This window comes from Microcaecilia unicolor, unplaced genomic scaffold (genome assembly GCF_901765095.1).
Source record: "Microcaecilia unicolor unplaced genomic scaffold, aMicUni1.1, whole genome shotgun sequence".
Taxonomy (NCBI): Eukaryota; Metazoa; Chordata; class Amphibia; order Gymnophiona; family Siphonopidae; genus Microcaecilia; species Microcaecilia unicolor.
Genome location: NW_021963040.1, coordinates 51,284 through 70,296, shown reverse-complemented (window position 1 = coordinate 70,296; position 19,013 = coordinate 51,284). Strand labels below are relative to the sequence as shown.

The 19,013-nt window shown below is 43.1% G+C and overlaps 1 protein-coding gene across 1 annotated transcript in view; it reads left to right on the top strand.

Moving 5' to 3' along the window:
- LOC115458817 (origin recognition complex subunit 3-like) overlaps positions 1-19,013 on the top strand; it is a gene marked incomplete at its 3' end in the record, with an annotated part of 99,695 nt that overhangs the window by 31,339 nt on the left and 49,343 nt on the right. Inside the window, exons 5-6 of the mRNA XM_030188629.1 lie at positions 3,163-3,267; positions 7,657-7,814. Of these exons, the coding sequence (XP_030044489.1) occupies positions 3,163-3,267; positions 7,657-7,814 (263 nt within the window). The remainder of the gene's footprint in view (positions 1-3,162; positions 3,268-7,656; positions 7,815-19,013) is intronic.

Here is a 19,013-nt window from a genome sequence, read left to right as displayed (position 1 = left end):
CCACCTGGGGGCTATGTCTGTTGACTAGCGGGTGGAAACAGAGAAGAAAGTAGTTATTTGTGATCCCATAAAGGCACCATGCACTCATAGTTCCTAAGTATTTCTGTGTCTCCAAACGGATGGATGATGGACTAACTGTGCAGCTCCTGACCTGGTTTCCAATTGAGCTATAATTACTTTTCAAGAGGGTTTTCTATTCTGAGCCAGTTTTATTCTGAGCTCCAGTTGGCTTGGAGGTGACGTTTTGGATTATTTTTTTCTGAACCAATATTTCTACTGTGTTTCAGTCGAGTTAGGGGTGCCCTCTTGGGCTTCTTCTCCTGACCCTGTTCATACCTTGGTTATGTCTTCAAAAAATGTTAGCACACTATTATAGGATATCCTCTTAATACAATTTTATTCACATGTCCTGTATGCCTAGTCCCTTTTTCATTTATTCATGTGTTTATATAGATTTTACTGCACAAATGTTTTATGCAACATTAGCATTCCATGGGAATATTGTACATGCGAATATGTAATTATGAAAAAATTCTCAGTTTTCATTATAAGCTTACCGCCCGTAACTATACACATTATAGCATATCCTTCCAATATAATATTTCATTCATATGCTTTGTACGTCTAGTCCCTATTCTATTCATTATTTATATGTATTTTATTGCATGCATTGTTCTTGCAGTATTTAGCACTCTATGAGAACATTGTATATGCGAACACATTTTTTTGATGTTTAGCAAATGATGTTATTCCCATATTTTATCTTTTGATTTTGTTTTTTATCATATGTTATTGTTTTACTGTGGTTTTTTATCATATATGGTTTATGTTTTACTTAATTTTTCTTTATTTGCATATGTATGTTTTTATAGACTCCTGATGCAGGCCTGACGGCCGAAACACAACAGTTGTGTCGAGTCTTTTCATCAATAAACAAGCTTTTTAAGATTCTTGTCTCCAGGATTTGAATTTCCGTGGTCAAACATCCCACTCTCACTTACACTTGTGTTTTCCCGTGGGGAGTTTGAGTTCTCCGCTTGGCTGCAGATTCTTCTGAACATACCTTGGTTTCAATTGAGTATGAGGGTGCTTTGTTTGGCTCTAGCTCCTGTTTAAAAAAAAAGATGGAGTTTCAGCATGCTTGTCTGACATTGCTGTCTGGATGTCTCAACGCCACCTGAAATTAAATATGACCAAAACCGAGCTTCTCATTTTCCCCCCCAAACCCACCTCCCCGCTTCCCCCCGTTTTCTATTTCTGTTGATGGCTCTCTCATTCTCCCTGTCTCCTCAGCTCGAAACCTTGGGGGTCATCTTTGACTCTTCTCTCTCCTTCTCTGCTCATATCCAGCAGATTGCCAAGACCTGTCATTTCTTTCTTTACAACATCCGTAAAATCCGCCCCTTTCTTTTCGAGCACTCTACCAAAACCCTCATCCACACCCTTGTCACCTCTCGTTTAGACTACTGCAATCTGCTTCTTGCTGGCCTCCCACTTAGTCACCTCTCCCCTCTCCAGTCAGTTCAAAACTCTGCTGCCCGTCTCATCTTCCGCCAGGGAGCCTTTACTCATACTACCCCTCTCCTCAAGACCCTTCACTGGCTCCCTATCCGTTTTCGCATCCTGTTCAAACTTCTTCTACTAACCTATAAATGTACTCACTCTGCTGCTCCCCAGTATCTCTCCACACTCGTCCTTCCCTACACCCCTTCCCGTGCAGTCCGCTCCATGGATAAATCCTTCTTATCTGTTCCCTTCTCCACTACTGCCAACTCCAGACTTCGCGCCTTCTGTCTCGCTGCATCCTACGCCTGGAATAAACTTCCTGAGCCCCTACGTCTTGCCCCATTCTTGGCCACCTTTAAATCTAGACTGAAAGCCCACCTCTTTAACATTGCTTTTGACTCGTAACCACTCGCCTCCACCTACCCTCCTCTCTTCTTTCCCGTTCACATTAATTGATTTGATTTGCTTACTTTATTTATTTTTTGTCTGTTAGATTGTAAGCTCTTTGAGCAGGGACTGTCTTTCTTCTATGTTTGTGCAGCGCTGCGTATGCCTTGTAGTGCTATAGAAGTGATAAATAGTAGGTTAGTAGTCTCTTGTAACCAGAGCTAATATTGTGATGTCATAATGCCTCAGTCCACCAATAAGAGCCAACCTCATCAGTGATGTCACAATGGCTTGATTGTCCTATACTTGGCTCACTTTTATTACATAGCTCTTTGAGCAGGGACTGTCTTTCTTCTATGTTTGTGCAGCGCTGCGTACGCCTTGTAGTGCTATAGAAGTGATAAATAGTAGGTTAGTAGTCTCTTGTAACCAGAGCTAATGTTGTGATGTCATAATGCCTCAGGCCACCAATAAGAGCCAACCTCATCAGTGATGTCACAATGGCTTGATTGTCCTATACTTGGCTCACTTTTATTACATAGCTCTTTGAGCAGGGACTGTCTTTCTTCTATGTTTGTGCAGCGCTGCGTATGCCTTGTAGCGCTATAGAAATGCTAAATAGTAGTAGTAGTAGTATATCTCGGATATCTTTGAGAGCCATATCCTCTCTTTCCTCTCTCCCCCTCCCCCCCCCCCCCCCAAACTACTGAAGTCTTCTTTAGAAGACAGTGTGGTGAGTTTGTTCTATTATATTTTCTGGCACTTCAGAGGTATTTTTCCCCCCCTGATGTCAGTACTTTACCGGTATGAGTCTCTGTGCCTCTGCCCTCTTTCAAGCATGAGCACAGTTTGTTTTTCCTATTTGTTGTGGCAGACTGGATTACTGCCCTCTACACCCTCCTTCTCCTTTGACTGTGGCAAGGTGTATTTTATCACTCCTTTATTGAACTGTTCAGAGGTAAGCTGTATTTTATCACTGCTTTATTCAGCTTTGCAATGTTTGGCTCCTGTAAGTGAGTGCATGAATTTCTAGAATTTACAGATTGTGGAAGGGGGAGAGGGAGAGATCATACTGAGGAATTGTTTATGGTGCCCTTATGGGATCGTCACAAACAATTACGTTCTGTTCTGTCTCCATCTGTTGTTCGACGGACATAACCCACAAGTAGACTGATCTGAGACTTAAGGAAGTAAATTATCAGGTAAGATATAATTTCTTCTTTATGTACTGATTGTTATTCTGATTATATCTGTCTTTTTGTTCTCTAGGTGTAAATGTCACTGATCATGATGTGACCTTAAAGAGTCTCTCAGAAATTCTCCAGGAGAGTGTTACCCCATATGTAGCCTCATTACAGTCAAAAGAATGCCCAGGTAGGCCCCTGACTAGCTTTCGAAAGAAAGACAAATAGTTTACATTCCAAGTATTATGAATATAGGTGTCCAGCCGTTATTATTGTGATAGAAATGGAAATAGATGCTTGCATAGAACACAGTTTTGTGTTTGGGGTGGGGGAAGTAGAGCCAGTCAAATTATGCACTGAATGTTTCAGCAGACTAGGACTATTTTGCATTTAATACTGTGTGAAAAATGTAGCACGATAATGGAAATTGTTCCATTAGAAAGAGAATGTCGTGACCAAAACATAAATTTAGGAAGGGAGGCAACAGCTCATCTTCAGGTTGCAGAAAAGGTCCCAACAATGAACTGAATTTTCACCTGCCAGCCAGGTTGATGGGTTGTGCTGCTTAGAACTTGCCTGAGCAGGGAGTTTGCAATAATGACTTCTAATGCCGTGGAAAGCATTAAGTAGTTGTACAGAACCTAGTACATTGATGGAACTGTATGAAAGGAGAACAATAAAAGCAGTTAAAGTATATATAAGCTATACAGAGCTTTATACAGTCAGCTCAGAAAAACAATCAAGTCCTGAAAGTACAAGATATGCAAATATCCAAGCCACGTGTTTAGCCCCTCCCTTATCTTTCCTTTACCCATAAACCCTATCATTTTTTTTTTTTTTTTGTTCACTAAGACATTGCTGGGATCAAATTGTGAGCTTCCCTAGGAATGTGTGATATTTTTATACTATTTTCTTCAAGCTTCCAGAATGCTAATGGCAACTTATATAATAACTAGCCGTTGAGCCCGTAAAAACGGGCTGGTATAGAGGTTTTCCTCCCCCGCGGTCACCACCGCTCCCCTCCCCCCCGCGAAGTCGTCGCCGCCGCCACCCCTCCACCCGGCCCCGGCCCTCTCTTCCCTTCTGAACTTACAGATCCATTCGCCGAACGCAGCAACGCACATCAGCTGAGCTGCCCCTTCCTTCTCTGCCTGTGTGTGTCCCGCCCTCGCTGACGTTACGTCACAGGAGGGCGGGGCCACAGGCAAAGAAGGAAGGGCTCACTGCAGCTCAGCTGATGTGCGTTGCTGCGTTCGGCGAATGGATCTGTAAGTTCAGAAGGGAAGAGAGGGCCCGGGCCGGGTGGAGGGGTGGCGGCGGCGACTCCGAGTGGGGGGGGGAGCGGTAGCAACGTCGGCGGCGCAGTTTTCCTCTCTGTCCCCCCCCCCCCCCCCCCGTCATCACGTATTGACGCGGGGGCGGGACAGAGAGGGAAGTCTCTACTGCGCATTTGCAGTGAGTACGGTCACTCGCCGTTTATATGTTTGATTAACAAACTATATTTTCCCAAATAATTATGATACAAAGTTTCTCATCAAATATTTGCACCTGCTATCTATACAGCCTGTTTTTTGTTTTTGTATGGCTGTTAAATATACTGTGCCAATTTTAATCAATGAAACATAAGAACATAAGAGTTTGCTATACTGGGAGAGAACGAAGGTCCATCAAGCCCAGTATCCTGTTTCCAACAGTGGCCAATCCAGGTCACAAGTACCTGGCAAGATCCCAAAACAGTAGAATACGTTTTATGGTGCTTATCCTAGAAATAAGTAGTGGATTTTCCCCAAGACCATGTTAATAATGGCTTATGGACTTTTCTTTTAGGAAGTTGTCTAAACCTTTTTTAAACCCTGCTAAGCTAACTGTTTTTATAACATTCTCTGGCAATGAATTTCAGAGTTTAATTACACACTGAGTGAAGAAATATTTTCACCGATTTGTTTTAAAATTACTACTTTGTAGCTTCATTGCGTGCCCCCTAGTCCTAGTATTTTTGGAAAGAGTAAACAAGTGATTCATGTCTACCCGTTCCACTCCACTCATTTTATAGACCTCTATCATATCTCCCCTCGGCCGTCTCTTCTCCAAGCTGAAGAGCCCTTGCCGCTTTAGCCTTTCCTCATAGGGAAGCTGTCCCATCCCCTTTATCATTTTTGTCGCCCTTCTCTGTACCTTTTCTAATTCCACTATATCTTTTTTGAGATGCAGTGACCAGAATTGCACACAGTACTATGGAGTGATATAAAGGCATTATAACATCCTCATTTTTGTTTTCCATTCCTTTCCTAATAATACCTAACATTCTATTTGCTTTCTTAGCTGCCGCTATACACTGAGCTGAGGGCTTCAACGTATCATCAACGATGACACCTAGATCCTTTTCCTGATCAGTGACTCCTAATGTGGAACCTTGCATCACGTAGCTATAGTTAGGGTTCCTCTTTCTCACATGCATCACTTGCTCACATTAAACGTCATCTGCCATTTTTATGCCCAGTTTCCCAGTCATGTAAGGTCCTCTTGTAATTTTTCACAATACTCTTGCGATTTAACAACTTTGAATAACTTTGTGTCATCAGCAAATTTAATCGCCTTATTCATTATACCTATTTCCAGATCACTTATAAAAATGTTAAAAAGCAGTGATCCCAGCACAAACACCCGGGGACTCCCACAAATTAACCTTCTCCATTGAGAATATTGACCATGATTCAACCATACTCTGTTTTGTGTCTTTTATCCAGTTCTTAATCCACAGAAGGACATTTGCCTCTTATCCTGTGACTTTCTAATTTCCTCAGGAGTTTTTCATGACGTAATTTGTCGAATGCTATGCTGATCTGCTATTTTGGGGTTCTGCGCATATCCCTTCTCCTTTCTTGGAGCTTTTGGTAACATTCTTTCCCCCCCCCCCCCCCCCCCCCCCCCCATCTCAGTTTGTGGCAGTCTTCTCCAGTGTATCTTCCTTTACCTCTCTATTCAATATGGGAGTTCAATGTTATCGGGATGGGAGGGGGACGCTGGGAGACAATGAGGGCCTAAGAGCAAGACACTCACTTCTGCTCTGTCTGACATCTGAAAATTAAATTTTAATAAATAATGGTGATGTGTTGAATTCTGTCTTCTGGACTGGGACACACAGAGGGGCATAATCGAACGGTGCTGGCCAAATAGCTGGCCGGCCGCCTATGTGGCCAGCTCCGTAAAGGGGCGGGGCGGAGCGAACCGTATTATCAAAAAAGATAACCGGCCATCTTTTCCTTCGATAATACGGTTGGCGCTGGCTAAATCTCAACATTTAGGTCAAATGTTGAGATCGCCGGCTTCGGTTTTCAGCCATAATGGAAACCGGGCCCGGCCATCTCAAACCCGGCGAAATACAAGGCATTTGGTCGTGGGAGGAGCCAGCATTTGTAGTGCAGTGGCCCCCCTGACATACCAGGACTCCAGCCGGGCACCCTAGGGGGCACTGCAGTGGACTTCACAAATTGCTCCCAGGTGCATAGCTCCCTTACCTTGGGTGCTGAGCCCCCCCAAATCCCCCCAAAACCCACTCTCCACAACTCTACACCACTACCATAGCCCTAAGGGGTGAAGGGGAGCACCTACATGTGGGTACAGTGGGTTTTGGTTTTTTTTTGGAGGACTCAACATTTATCACCACAAGTGTAACAGGTAGGGGGGGATGTGCCTGGGTCAACCTGCCTGAAGTGCACTGCACCCACTAAATACTGCTCCAGGGACCCGCATACTGCTGTCAGGGAGCTGGGTCAATTGGGGCACTTTTTTGAGGCTTGGTCCTAAAAATAAATGAACCAAGTGCAGCCGGCGAAATGTTCGTCTGAGCCGGCCATCTTTTTTCCATTATGGGGCGAAGCCGATCATCTCATAACCACGCCCCCTCCCCGCCCCCATCCTACCTTCTGTACCCTCCCTTGAAGGTTGGCCGGCTCCGCGACGAAAAGCAGTTGGCGCCGGCCAAAATCGGCTTTCGATTATACTGATTTGGCCGGGATCAGGAGATTACCGGCCATCTCCCGATTTGTGTTGGAAGATGGCCGGCGATCTCTTTCGAAAATTAGCTCAATAGAGTCTCGGAAGTCACCTCCCACTCCTGCTCAGTCCATGACATCTGAATTTTAAATTTTAATAAATAACAATGGTGTGTTGAATTCTATTCTCTGGATTGGGCCACAGTTGTACAACCTGTTTTACATAGACTCTCAAAGTTTCGAAGTTGCTCTATCTGTATCCAGTTCTCTGAACTGAAGACAAAGCAACCAGAGTCTGTGATAGTACAACAATAATTAAACAGGCAGAGTAGATGGTCTTATGTAAGGTCATATTCTATACTTCTGTGCATGATAAATTATTTTGTATATTCTTTTACTATCACATTTTCACCAGGGAGCTCAATGCAGATATGCATGTTTATCCAGTTCAGTGGCAGCCTGGGAATAGGTAGAGTCAAGGGGGACAAAATGAAACAAATGAGAAAAATAAATTAAAGAGAGATTATTTTAAAATCTACATATAATCCCATCAGTTTCCAAACTGCTATTTTTCTTTTTCTAAGGCATAAAACAGCTGCTGCAGAAGCTTCTGGTTCAACTAATGGGACAATTTGAAGATGTGGAACTAGATTCAGACGACGAGAAGCAGGTTCAGGTTTCCCAGGGAAGGATGCGGTGTCCCATGGCTTCTCTGTGCGGCTGGTACCACAGCGTTACAAAGGTGCATTGATAGTACTACACATCGAGGGGCATTTTTGATATGATGTCTTAAATCGGACTTTGGACGTTTTGCGCTAAACGTTCCAAATCTGAATAAGAAGTATAGCCATTTTTGAAACAGCAAAACATCTATCTTTCTTTTTTTTTTAATGGCCATATGCTAGATGTCTTTGTGCTCTGTGCATTTATCTTTTTAGTCCATTTTCGAAAAAAAAGACAAAGTCCAAGTGAAAAACACATAAAATCAAGCTATTGGGATGTAGGAGGAGCCAGAAATCTTAGTAGACTGGCCACATAGACATCCCAGGAGATCAATGGGGCACCCTAGGCGGCACTACTGTGAACTTCATATAAAAGCTCCCAGGTACACATCCCACAATACCCCCTTATCTTGTCTGCTGAGCCCTCCAAATACCCACCTCCCCCAACTGTACATCACTGCAATAGCCCTTATGGGTGAATGGATCCTCAGGAGCTTAGTCAAGATTGGGAGGCGGGGCTGGTGGTTGGGAGGCGGGGATAGTGCTGGGCAGACTTATACGGTCTGTGTCAGAGCCGGTGGTGGGAAGCGGGACTGGTGGTTGGGAGGCAGGGATAGTGCTGGTCAGACTTGTACGGTCTGTGCCAGAGCCGGTGGTTGGGAGGCAGGGCTGGTGGTTGGGAGGTGAGGATAGTGCTGGGCAGACTTATACCATCTGTGCCCTGAAGAGCACAGGTACAAATCAAAGTAGGGTATACACAAAAAGTAGCAAATATGAGTTATCTTGTTGGGCAGACTGGATGGACCGTGCAGGTCTTTTTCTGCCGTCATCTACTATGTTACTATATGTGGGTACAGTAAGTGTTTGGTGAATTTTGGATGGCTCACAGCTTCCACCACAAGTGTGACAAGTAGAGTGAAATATGGGCCTGGGTTGCCATCTCCACAGTGTACTGCACTGACCACTACACTACTCCAGGGACCTGCTTGCTGCTGTAGTAGAACTGGCTATAACATCTGAAGCTGTCGTAGAGGCTGGTAAGTATTATTTGTATTCACATCTTTGGGGGGGGGTGGGATGGGGTCAGTGACCACTGGGGGAGTAAGTGGCAGTCACCCTGATTCTCTCCAGTGGTCATTTAGGGCACCTTTTTGTGCCTTACTCATTCTAAAAGCAGGTCTAGTTCAAAACGTTAAATTTATAGCCCTAGACGTTTTTATTTTGAAAAGAAATTCAGCCAAATACTGCTTTGACCATTTTTGGATGTATTTCTCTTTAGAAAATGAGCCCCATCATCTTTCTGGCATCTGCTTTTCTTTACAAAATACAAGTGTAAATGGCTAAAAACACACAGAAAATTGTGGTGTTTTATCATTTATGTGTGTTTGTGGACACTTTGCCCAAACTCTGCCCATATGCACCCTCTAGTAAAAATAAGCACCATGCAAAGTGCCTAAAATATTGGCATTTATGTGCCTTCTTACCCCCTTTATGTCTTTAGCAAGCTACAACCTTTAAAACTGAACACAGCAAAGTGAGTTTTCTATTGCATTAATACCCGGTCTTGCAGATCCCCGGGTATTGTCTAAAGCTGCTTATGATAAAAATACAGTCTATAATATGCAATACCTAATTCAAAATTTAATAAAAATATGTTGAACTTAAGCTCTACATTCTTTTTGTGTTTATTTTAAAGCTTAATCTCTGGATTTTTATGCTTTTTAAGATCGTGTTTTGGATTGGTTCCATTTACACCACAAGAGTGGGGGCTAGGCCCCTGATGTGATTTGTGTATAGCATGACAACAATACTGCTGCAGGAATTTCAATATTGTAGAACGCCATTAAAATTAAAACACGTACACTTCTCAACAGCAAAGCTTCTTATGGTAATCACTGCAATATCCTTTTAGTACATTATTTTGTAATAATCTTCTGTAGTTCTTCTTTTTAAGTGGGAGTGTCCAACCTTGGCCTTTGCCAGGTAAAGTTTTCAGGATTTCCCCAATAAATATGCATGAGATCTGTTTACATACAGTGGAGGTAGTGCATACAAATAGATCTTGTACATTATTCATTGGGGAAATCCTGAAAAAACTAACTGGATTATACAACCCTATTTTAAAGTGTCTTGGTGTTAAAAAAAAAAACTGGACTGGAAATATAAGTTGATGTAATATTTTTTCTATAATACTGCCTATGGTAATCCTTATTATTGTTAATTGGTTGTTGCAGTGATCTGATTTTCTTTAGTATTTGCTATAGAGTTTTGAGATGTCTTTCTCCCATATTCATGGACTTTGCAGCTGATCATTGATTTTTTTTTTTTAAGTATTTTTATTACTTTTTTTAACATACATGGAACATATGCTAATAACAACAATTGAACCAGTTTCCTGAATGTTCAATCCTCTACCCCCCCCCCCCCCCCCCAACACATAATATTGATAATGACCGTTATGTCTACATGGTGCTGCTTTGTCCTAGTACCATATTAAGGAGTTACTATAAGTTTGGGTGCATCCAAATCCACGCCAGCTGTCAGTCTCTGGACAGGCCCAGACCCACCCACTTTCCCTCCAGGCCCACCCAACATCCATCGCATGTGTCGCGTGCTGCAACGAAAATGCTTGTCCTCCCCACCGGTGCTGCCTCGGCCCCTGCACGCTACCCTGCCTCTGTCCCTGCCTGCATTCTTTTCGATTGTCGCGTTGCCGGCAGCGCTGCCATTCACTCAGGCAGCTCCGCTCCTCTCTGCCGCGTCCATCTGGCCCTATGTAAACAGGAAGTGCGTCAGAAAGAGCCGGATGGACGCGGCAGAGAGGAGCGGAGCTGCCTGAGTGAATGGCAGCGCTGCCGGCGACACGACAATCGAAGAAAAGAATGCAGGCAGGGACAGAGGCAGGGTAGCGTGCAGGGACCGAGGCAGCGCCGGCGGGGAGGACAAGCATTTCCGTTGCAGGCGCGGTGGGACGCAGGGGTGGAGAGAGAGGCAAAGAAGGGCACGAAAGCTGCCTTGCAGCAATTCCTCAAGGCCGCCACACTACAGCAGTGGCCAGGAGGAGAAACGTGGTTGGGCATCAGTGTCCTTGCACTGGGCCTGCCCCGTGAGAGGGGGTGGGGTGGAGAGAGTGAGTGAGTGAGACGGTGGGGTGGAGAGATAATTGTTTGACATGGGGGAAGGGAGAGATGCAGGAGGAAAAGAGAGGGAGAATTGTTTGATATGGCTATGGTGGGGAGAGGAAGGGAAAGGGTGCAGAGGAGTGGCAAAGGACGATAGAGGAAAAAAGTGTTGGACATGACAGTGGAGGGAAGGGAGTGAGAGATGAGAGAGGGAAATATTGAACATGGCTGGAGGGGAGAGAAAAAGATGTTAGACCAGGGGCTCAAGGCAGGGAGAGAGAGAGAGAGAGAAAGAAAGAGATAGTGGACAATATGGGAGAGATGTTGGACATAGAGGTGGAGCAAAGGGAAGGAGAGGTTCTGCACAAGAGAGGGGAAAGAGGGAGATATTGGATCCAGGGGCAGAAGGGAGATATGCTGGACAGTGGGTAAGAGAGAGAAATGCATGACAATGGAGGGAGGGGGAGGGGGTAAAAGGGAGATGTCAGGCTATGAGAGTGAAGAGAGGATAAAGAGAGAGGGGAGATGGTAATAAAATGAATGAGAGGATAGTGATTACAGGTGGTAGAAATATGGTAATGGTGCGTAGATTGAGGATGGAAGGGAATGGAAGGCTGGGAAGGAATGAGTTTGGATATGGGTGAGCTAGTGGGTGAAAGGAGATGAAAATTTGATAGATATCTGAAAAGTAAAAAGGAGGAAAAAGTTTAGAAAGAGGATTAAATTTGAGTAGACAGAGGCAGAAAAGAACAAAATACAGAAAGGAAAGAGCTAAAATGGAAAGATCAATAGTTCAGAAGCAGTTGTAGTGAGGAAATGGAACGAGAGGAGAGAAAAGACAAATGGACAACAGTTGCTTGAAGAATTAGCAGAAGACGACGGGAAAGTGGGAAGGAGAAACTGAAACCAACATGATAGAAAAATAAAATGTCCAGACAACAAAAGGTAGAAAAATAATTTTATTTTGAATGTTTTAAATGGAATATGTTCAGTTTTATTGTGTTCAGTAGAAAAGGAAATGCATTTTTGTTTTTATTTCTCCAGTGTTGCACTAAATGTTGAGGTTCTCAGTTCAATTTTTGTCTACATATTTTTATTTCTAATTTGTAATCCCTTGTTCTGTATTTGGTGATGGTCTGTCAGTGTGAGACTGTAATGGCAGATGGGGAGATTAAAGAGGAGAGGGCTTCTTTATTTTCTGCCCTGGGCCCCAGCATGGCTAACAGCAGCCCTGACCCTTGCTGTAGCTGGTGGGGATCCCCAAGCCCTGCTAGCTGAGGACCTCCACTGAACGTGGCCAGAAATCCCTTCTGCTGAGCTTGGCAGATGGGGGCAGCATCCTTGAGCCACTGACAACTAAGCATGCATGGAGTGCCGCTATCGGTGGCTCAAGGAGTTGTTGCTTCCGACCAAGCTTGGTAAAAGTAAATTCTGGCCATCTTTGTTGGAAGTTTTCAGGTGACAGAGCTTGGGGATCTTCATCAGCTAAAGTATTTATCTTTTGAGTTGGGAAATGCTGGGGGAGGGGGTTAGAGAGAAAATTTTGTGCCCGCCCACTTTGGGTTCAGGCCCACCCAAAATTGGCTGTCTGGCTACGCCACTGGTCTCCATGCTGTATACTTGTCCCATTGTTTATAGAATTGTGTAATCCGTCCTGCCTTTATTGCAGTTATTTTAGACATTTGATAGAGATAATCCATCTTATGTACCACCTTTATCACTGGCGGCATCGTGGGTTGTTTCCACGCCGAGGCCAATGCAATCTTCCCTGCGACCAGCCACACCGAGGCCAGCCGATGTGTTGTCGATGGAATGGCTGCGGGTTGAAAATGCAATAGGCACGTCTCAGCCTTAAAGTCATATGGTTTCCCTATGATTTTTTCTAGCGTCTGAATTAGCTCCAACCAATACCCCTGCGCCTTGGGGCATGTCCACCATATATGAGTCATATCACCTATTTCCCTACACCCCCTCCAGCACCACCCGTTGCCTTTCCTATACATTTTTGCTATTTTGTGAGGAGTCAGATACCATTGATACAACATTTTATATCCACTTTCTACTAGGGAACTAGAGATGGAAACTCTTAGCATATACATCAGTGCCTTATCCCACTTTTTGGTATCATAGCTTATCTTTAAAGCTTTTTCCACCTTTGGGTGTAATATACTAGTGGATTATAATATGATCCTAACGCTCTATATAGTCGAGATATACACCCTCTTTGACATCCTCCTCCCAGAGCCATCTCTAAGGCAGTATCCTCTATGGTCAGTTCCCTTTTAGCCCTCCTATTTACATAGTCCCAGATTCTAGTATAGTGATAAAGATGTGACCCTGGTAAATCAAATTCTTCTTGCAATTCTGCGAATGGTATCATACTCCCTTCTGCCCATATTTGGTTTAAAGCTACCAACCCCTTTTGTTTCCATATTCGAAACACATTGTCTGCTGCCCCTATAGGACAGCCCATAGCTGTCTGTATCTTCATGCGCCTAAACTGTTTCCTGCCTGGAAGGAACTTCTGTCACAGGGTACTCCAAGTTTGTAAGGGAAAATGTACTGCGGGGGGCACCCGTCCTATACACGTTAATAATTGTCTCTGCGGGGCCCATAGTATAGCGTCTAATTGCTCCATACCCAACCAACGCTTCTCAATTTGTATCCAGGGCTTTACAATGTTGGAACCCCATGCCACCAGCACACGTAATTGTGCGGCTTGATGATATTGGATGAAATTGGGTACCCCCATGCCCCCCTTGTCTTTAGGTTGGAACATGATAGCTGCCCTTACTCTAGGTGGTTTATGTTGCCATATGTAAGCAAATACTTTGCGATGTAAGCGACGAAAGAATTGTTTGGGGATCGGCAGGGGCAATGCCAAAAATAAATATAGAATCTTTGGCAGGACCATCATCTTTACCGCTGATATCCGTCCCAACCATGATAGCTCCAGCCCTTCCCACCTCTCTAATTCCTGGAACAATTCTCGAACTTTGTGAGGAAAATTTGCCTCATAGAGATCTGCTATTTTAGCTGTAAGATTGATCCCCAAATATCGCAGTGATCGAGTAACCCAGCGGAATGAATACCTCTGGCGCAGCGACTGCTCCAGCTCCTCGGGTAGGCCCACCCCCATTATCTCTGATTTGTCCATGTTCACCTGGAATCCCGATAGCCTCCCATACTCTTCTAAGCTTTTCATTACCCCTGGCAGTGATTCCTGAGAGTGAGTTAGTGTAAGCAAAATGTCGTCCGCAAACAACATTATCTTATAGGTCTCTGCATCCAGGGTCAGACCCTGTATACCAGTATGTTGTCTAATATGTTGGGCCAGCGGCTCCATTGTAAGCGCGAACAACAGTGGGGATAGCGCCCAGCCCTGGCGGGTTCCCCGCCCTAGATGTATTAGCTCAGAGCTCGATCCGTTAATCCGCAGTGAAGCAATGGGATTGACATACAGCAATGCAAGCCATGAGGTGAACTGTCCCGAAATGCCCATCTGCTCCAGTACTGAAAACATGAACACCCAGCGGACCCGATCAAACGCCTTTTCGGCGTCTAGTGATAATAGTAGTGTTGGCTGCTTCGTGTCCCCCGCTTCATAAATGAGATGGATCGCTCTACGTATATTGTCAAATGTCTGTCTCCCTCCTATGAACCCCGTTTGGTCAGCATGGACCAATTTCGGCATCACCCGTTGTAATCGGTCGGCTAGGATTTTAGTGAAGATTTTATAATCTGAACCTAGCAAAGAAATTGGTCGGTAAGATCCACATTTTTGAGGATCTTTTCCAGGCTTCAATAAAAGTGTTATAGTTGCCAGTCGCCACGAATACGGTAGCTCTGTTTGAGAGTCCATTTCGTTAAATACTCGGACCAGTACCGGGGCCAACAGATTACTGTGATCATTGATTTTGAGGAAAGGATTGTTTTGTTACCTGGTTTGTAACATGAGCAAATTTAGGCATCCTGTGTGTGCATAAGTTTACCTAGACTGAGCATGTCCTGAGGGGGGGTTAGGGAAGGTTTTGCACATACATCATTTGAAACTTTGTTCTACAGTGTACATTCTTTTACCTGCACTAGCAACATTCCATGTAGAATCTCAAATAGTAACAACAGTGGAGGAGTGGCCTAGTGGTTAGGGTGGTGGACCATGTAAACCGCATTGAGCCTGCCATGAGTGGGAAAGCGCGGGGTACAAATGTAACAAAAATAAAATAGATACTATTGGAGATTCTACATGGAATGTTGCTATTCCACTAGCAACATTCCATGTAGAAGCCTGCGCGGCCACATTGGTGATCTGCAAGGGCCGACTTCTACATGGAATGTTGCTAGTGGAATAGCAACATTCCATATAGAATCTCAAATAGTAGCAACAGTGGAGGAGTGGTCTAGTGGTTAGGGTGGTGGACTTTGGTCCTGAGGAACTGAGTTGGATTCCCACTTCAGGCACAGGCAGCTCCTTGTGACTCTGGGCAAGTCACTTAACCCTCCATTGCCCCATGTAAGCCGCATTGAGCCTGCCATGAGTGGGAAAGCGCGGGGTACAAATGTAACAAAAATAAAATAAAAAGCCAAGTCAGCTCAAGCGTCATAATAATTTCCTTCCCAAGTGCTCAAATTATGTCTGTACTTGTTTTTGGGTTAGTTTTTTATTGTAATTAATAATTTAAGATGATATTTAATGAATATGTTTTTTATTATTTATTTTTTGTGTATTTTTATAGAGGAATGATAAGCCCCTGACGCGGCCTCTGGGTGGGGAAACATGGTCACGTCGGGCAATTGATTTTAATAAAAAGTGGATTTCTACTTTTACTCTGGTCTGCATTGTGGATTATCTGCATTTAGATCATGGCCTCTATTGTTACATATTAGATGGTTCAGTGCAGGTTGCATTGATTAAAATATATTAACCTAGTATATGACCCTGCATGGTCCATCTAGTCTGCCCAATAAGGTAGCTAGAGCTGCACCTGCCACTCCATGCAGGTTAGCATCATTAAGAAGATTAAAAACTCCTGGATCTGAAACTGATCCAGGCTACTAGATAAGAAAAGAGAATGTAGCAAATTAGAAAGAATTTAGCAAGGATACACAGGAGGAAGCAGCGAGATTGAAATGGCGTAGGCAGATTGGTGAATATAAACTTCAGATTAGAGTGGGAAAAGAAATGTTGTTACTCTAAAAAGTTTAGACAGTAGTAACATTTCAAAAGAACTGTTTATATAGGGGACTCAAAGATTAGCCAGAGCATAAACAAGATATTGATTTGAAAGCAGTGAATTTGCAAATTTCTTTCCTGAAAAAGTGTAGGGAAAGTATATTGCATGAACCAGCAATATTAGAGTTTGGCTAGGCTGAAAACAGCATAATGGAAATGAAATATGAGGTCACTGAGGGAGACTTTTTACAAAAGAATATATGCTCATCTCTGGTGTTTAATGCACGCTTATTTTTAGCTTGCGCTAAAAATGCTGACGCAGATAATATGGGGAATTCCTTTTCACCAGTGACTGCGCAGATGGTGAGGACTTTTTAAAGAGGTTTGCTAACGGAACTTGTATTTGGATTCTTTCCTGCTATTTTTCTGAAATAAATGTCGGAAAACCTCTGTAATTGGGTAATGAGATTTGTGAATCGAATCATTGTCTGAAGGTGACTACCCAATAGAAATGGGTAAGAGTTTTTACACCTTTGCTTAAAGGGACTAATTTCAACATCACAGATTGGCAACTGGTCAAAATTAACCCATTCTGCCTGTACTTATCAAAGTAGATTGTAAGCTCTCTGAGCAGGGCCTGTCCTTTTATGTTAAATTGTACAGCGCTGCGTAATCCTAGTAGCGCTTTAGAAATGTTAAGTAGTAGTAACATAATTATAAGAACTTTTAATCGAATGTGATATACTGTATCAAAAGACAAATCATATTTTAGAGCTGTGTTCAGCACAAACAATTTTGACTGCAATGTTAACTGAATTAAGAATGTTAATGGGTAAGGGAATACAAACACTGGTTATGTAATTAGACTTATCTGCAGCATTTGACTTAGTGGAACATGGAATGTTATTGAGTCGACTGAGTGGGATAGAAATTGTAGTGTTGAATTGGTTTACAGGATTTCTGGAGAATAGAAGGCTTTAGGTAATTTGGAGAAACCAATGATCACAAAATTGGCCTAAGCAAGAGGAGTCCCCAAAGGCTCATCACTCTGTTCAAAGTCTAACTAAGTAGTTTAGGCCAGGTCTTTGAATCATATGGTCTAATGTATTATTCTTATGCCAATGGTGTATTGATTATTTTCCCAGTAAGAAAATCACTGGAGGACACACATATGTATGTGACCATTATTTTTGGTAGGATACATATGCGAATGAATACCAGTTGATTAAAGATAAATCTTTTGAAAACGAATGCCTTTTGGGTGGGGGAGGGAATTCTATGAATTTCCGAGAAGTTGTCCTAAGCTTGTTGGGACACAGATTTTGTTAAAAATGTAGATTAATATTTTAGAGTGGCTCTAGATTCTAGAGTGAAAATGGAACATGTTAAGGAGGTCACAAAAAAGATGTTTTCTAAACTCAAAATGATGCATTTTATCAAACCGTTTTTGGAGATTCAACTTTTACAATTGATTGTACAGGCTTTAGACCTGACTTAAATGGATTATTTTAATATGGTTTTGAGGGCCTGTGATAAAGATTGATTTGTAAGATACAGATTCTTCAAAGTGCAGCAGCAAAAATGATTTTAGGGGGAAGAGCCTAGTGATCACTCAATTCCATACTTGTCAAATTATACAGGCTTCCAATAAAAGCCAGAGTAAAGTTTAGAATGCTGACTGTAACTTTTAAAATTTTATATGGACTTTGCCCAGGATATCTTATTTCTTTTATCTCTCAGCCATATTTTACTAGAATTTGTGCTCTTCCTAATAGCTGAAACTTGCAATTCCAAATACAAGAATATGGTACCTAACTACAACTAGGAATTGGGGTAAAGTTCTAGAAATATGGAATGCCTTACCTAAAGATCTATGTCCAATTATTATGCTTTTAGGCATGCATTGAAGACACAGTTATTTTGCAAAAATTTCACTAAATGAATTTACTGTATTTTAAAAATTATTGTACTGGAATTGCATGTTAAGTGTGTAATTAGATCATATAGGGGGTCTTTTACTAAAGCTTAGCTCGAGTTACCTGCAGCATGGCCCATAGGAATAAAATGGACTCTGCTGCAGATAACTCAAACTAAGCTTTAGTAAAAGACCCCTATAATTTTTATATCTCTCTTGTAAGCTGCCTTGAGCCTAGTTGGGTTAAGTGGCTTAAAATGCTTAAATTACATTTAAATTGTGCTTAATTCCTTGGGGTGTTCATAATGGTATTTGCTGTGCTGCATGGATGCTGCTATCCTTGAGAGCAGTGAAATGTACCATTGCTTAACTAATTCCCCTCCCCCAAAAAGGTGGCCCTTTTGCACTTCCTCCCCCCACCTAAAAAAAACTGTAGTGACCCAAGTGGCTCCCTTGCACCTCCTACCCTCCCTCCCAACTCCCTTAAAAATATTTATGATTTTTATTTTTGTTACATTTGTACCCTGCGCTTTCCCACTCATGGCAGGCTCAATGCGGCTTACATGGGGCAATGGAGGGTTAAGTGACTTGCCCAGAGTCACAAGGAGCTGCCTGTGCCTGAAGTGGGAATCCAACTCAGTTCCTCAGGACCAAAGTCCACCACCCTAACCACTAGGCCACTCCTCCACTGTTGCTACTATTTGAGATTCTACATGGAATGTTGCTATTCCACTAGCAACATTCCCTGTAGAAGTCGGCCCTTGCAGATCACCAATGTGGCCGCGCAGGCTTCTGCTTCTGTGAGTCTGATGTCCTGCACATATGTGCAGGACGTCAGACTCACAGAAACAGAAGCCTGCGCAGCCTTCTACATGGAATGTTGCTAGTGGAATAGCAACATTCCATGTAGAATCTCCAATAGTAGCAACATTCCATGTAGAATCTCCAATAGTATCTATTTTATTTTTGTTACATTTGTACCCCGCGCTTTCCCACTCATGGCAGGCTC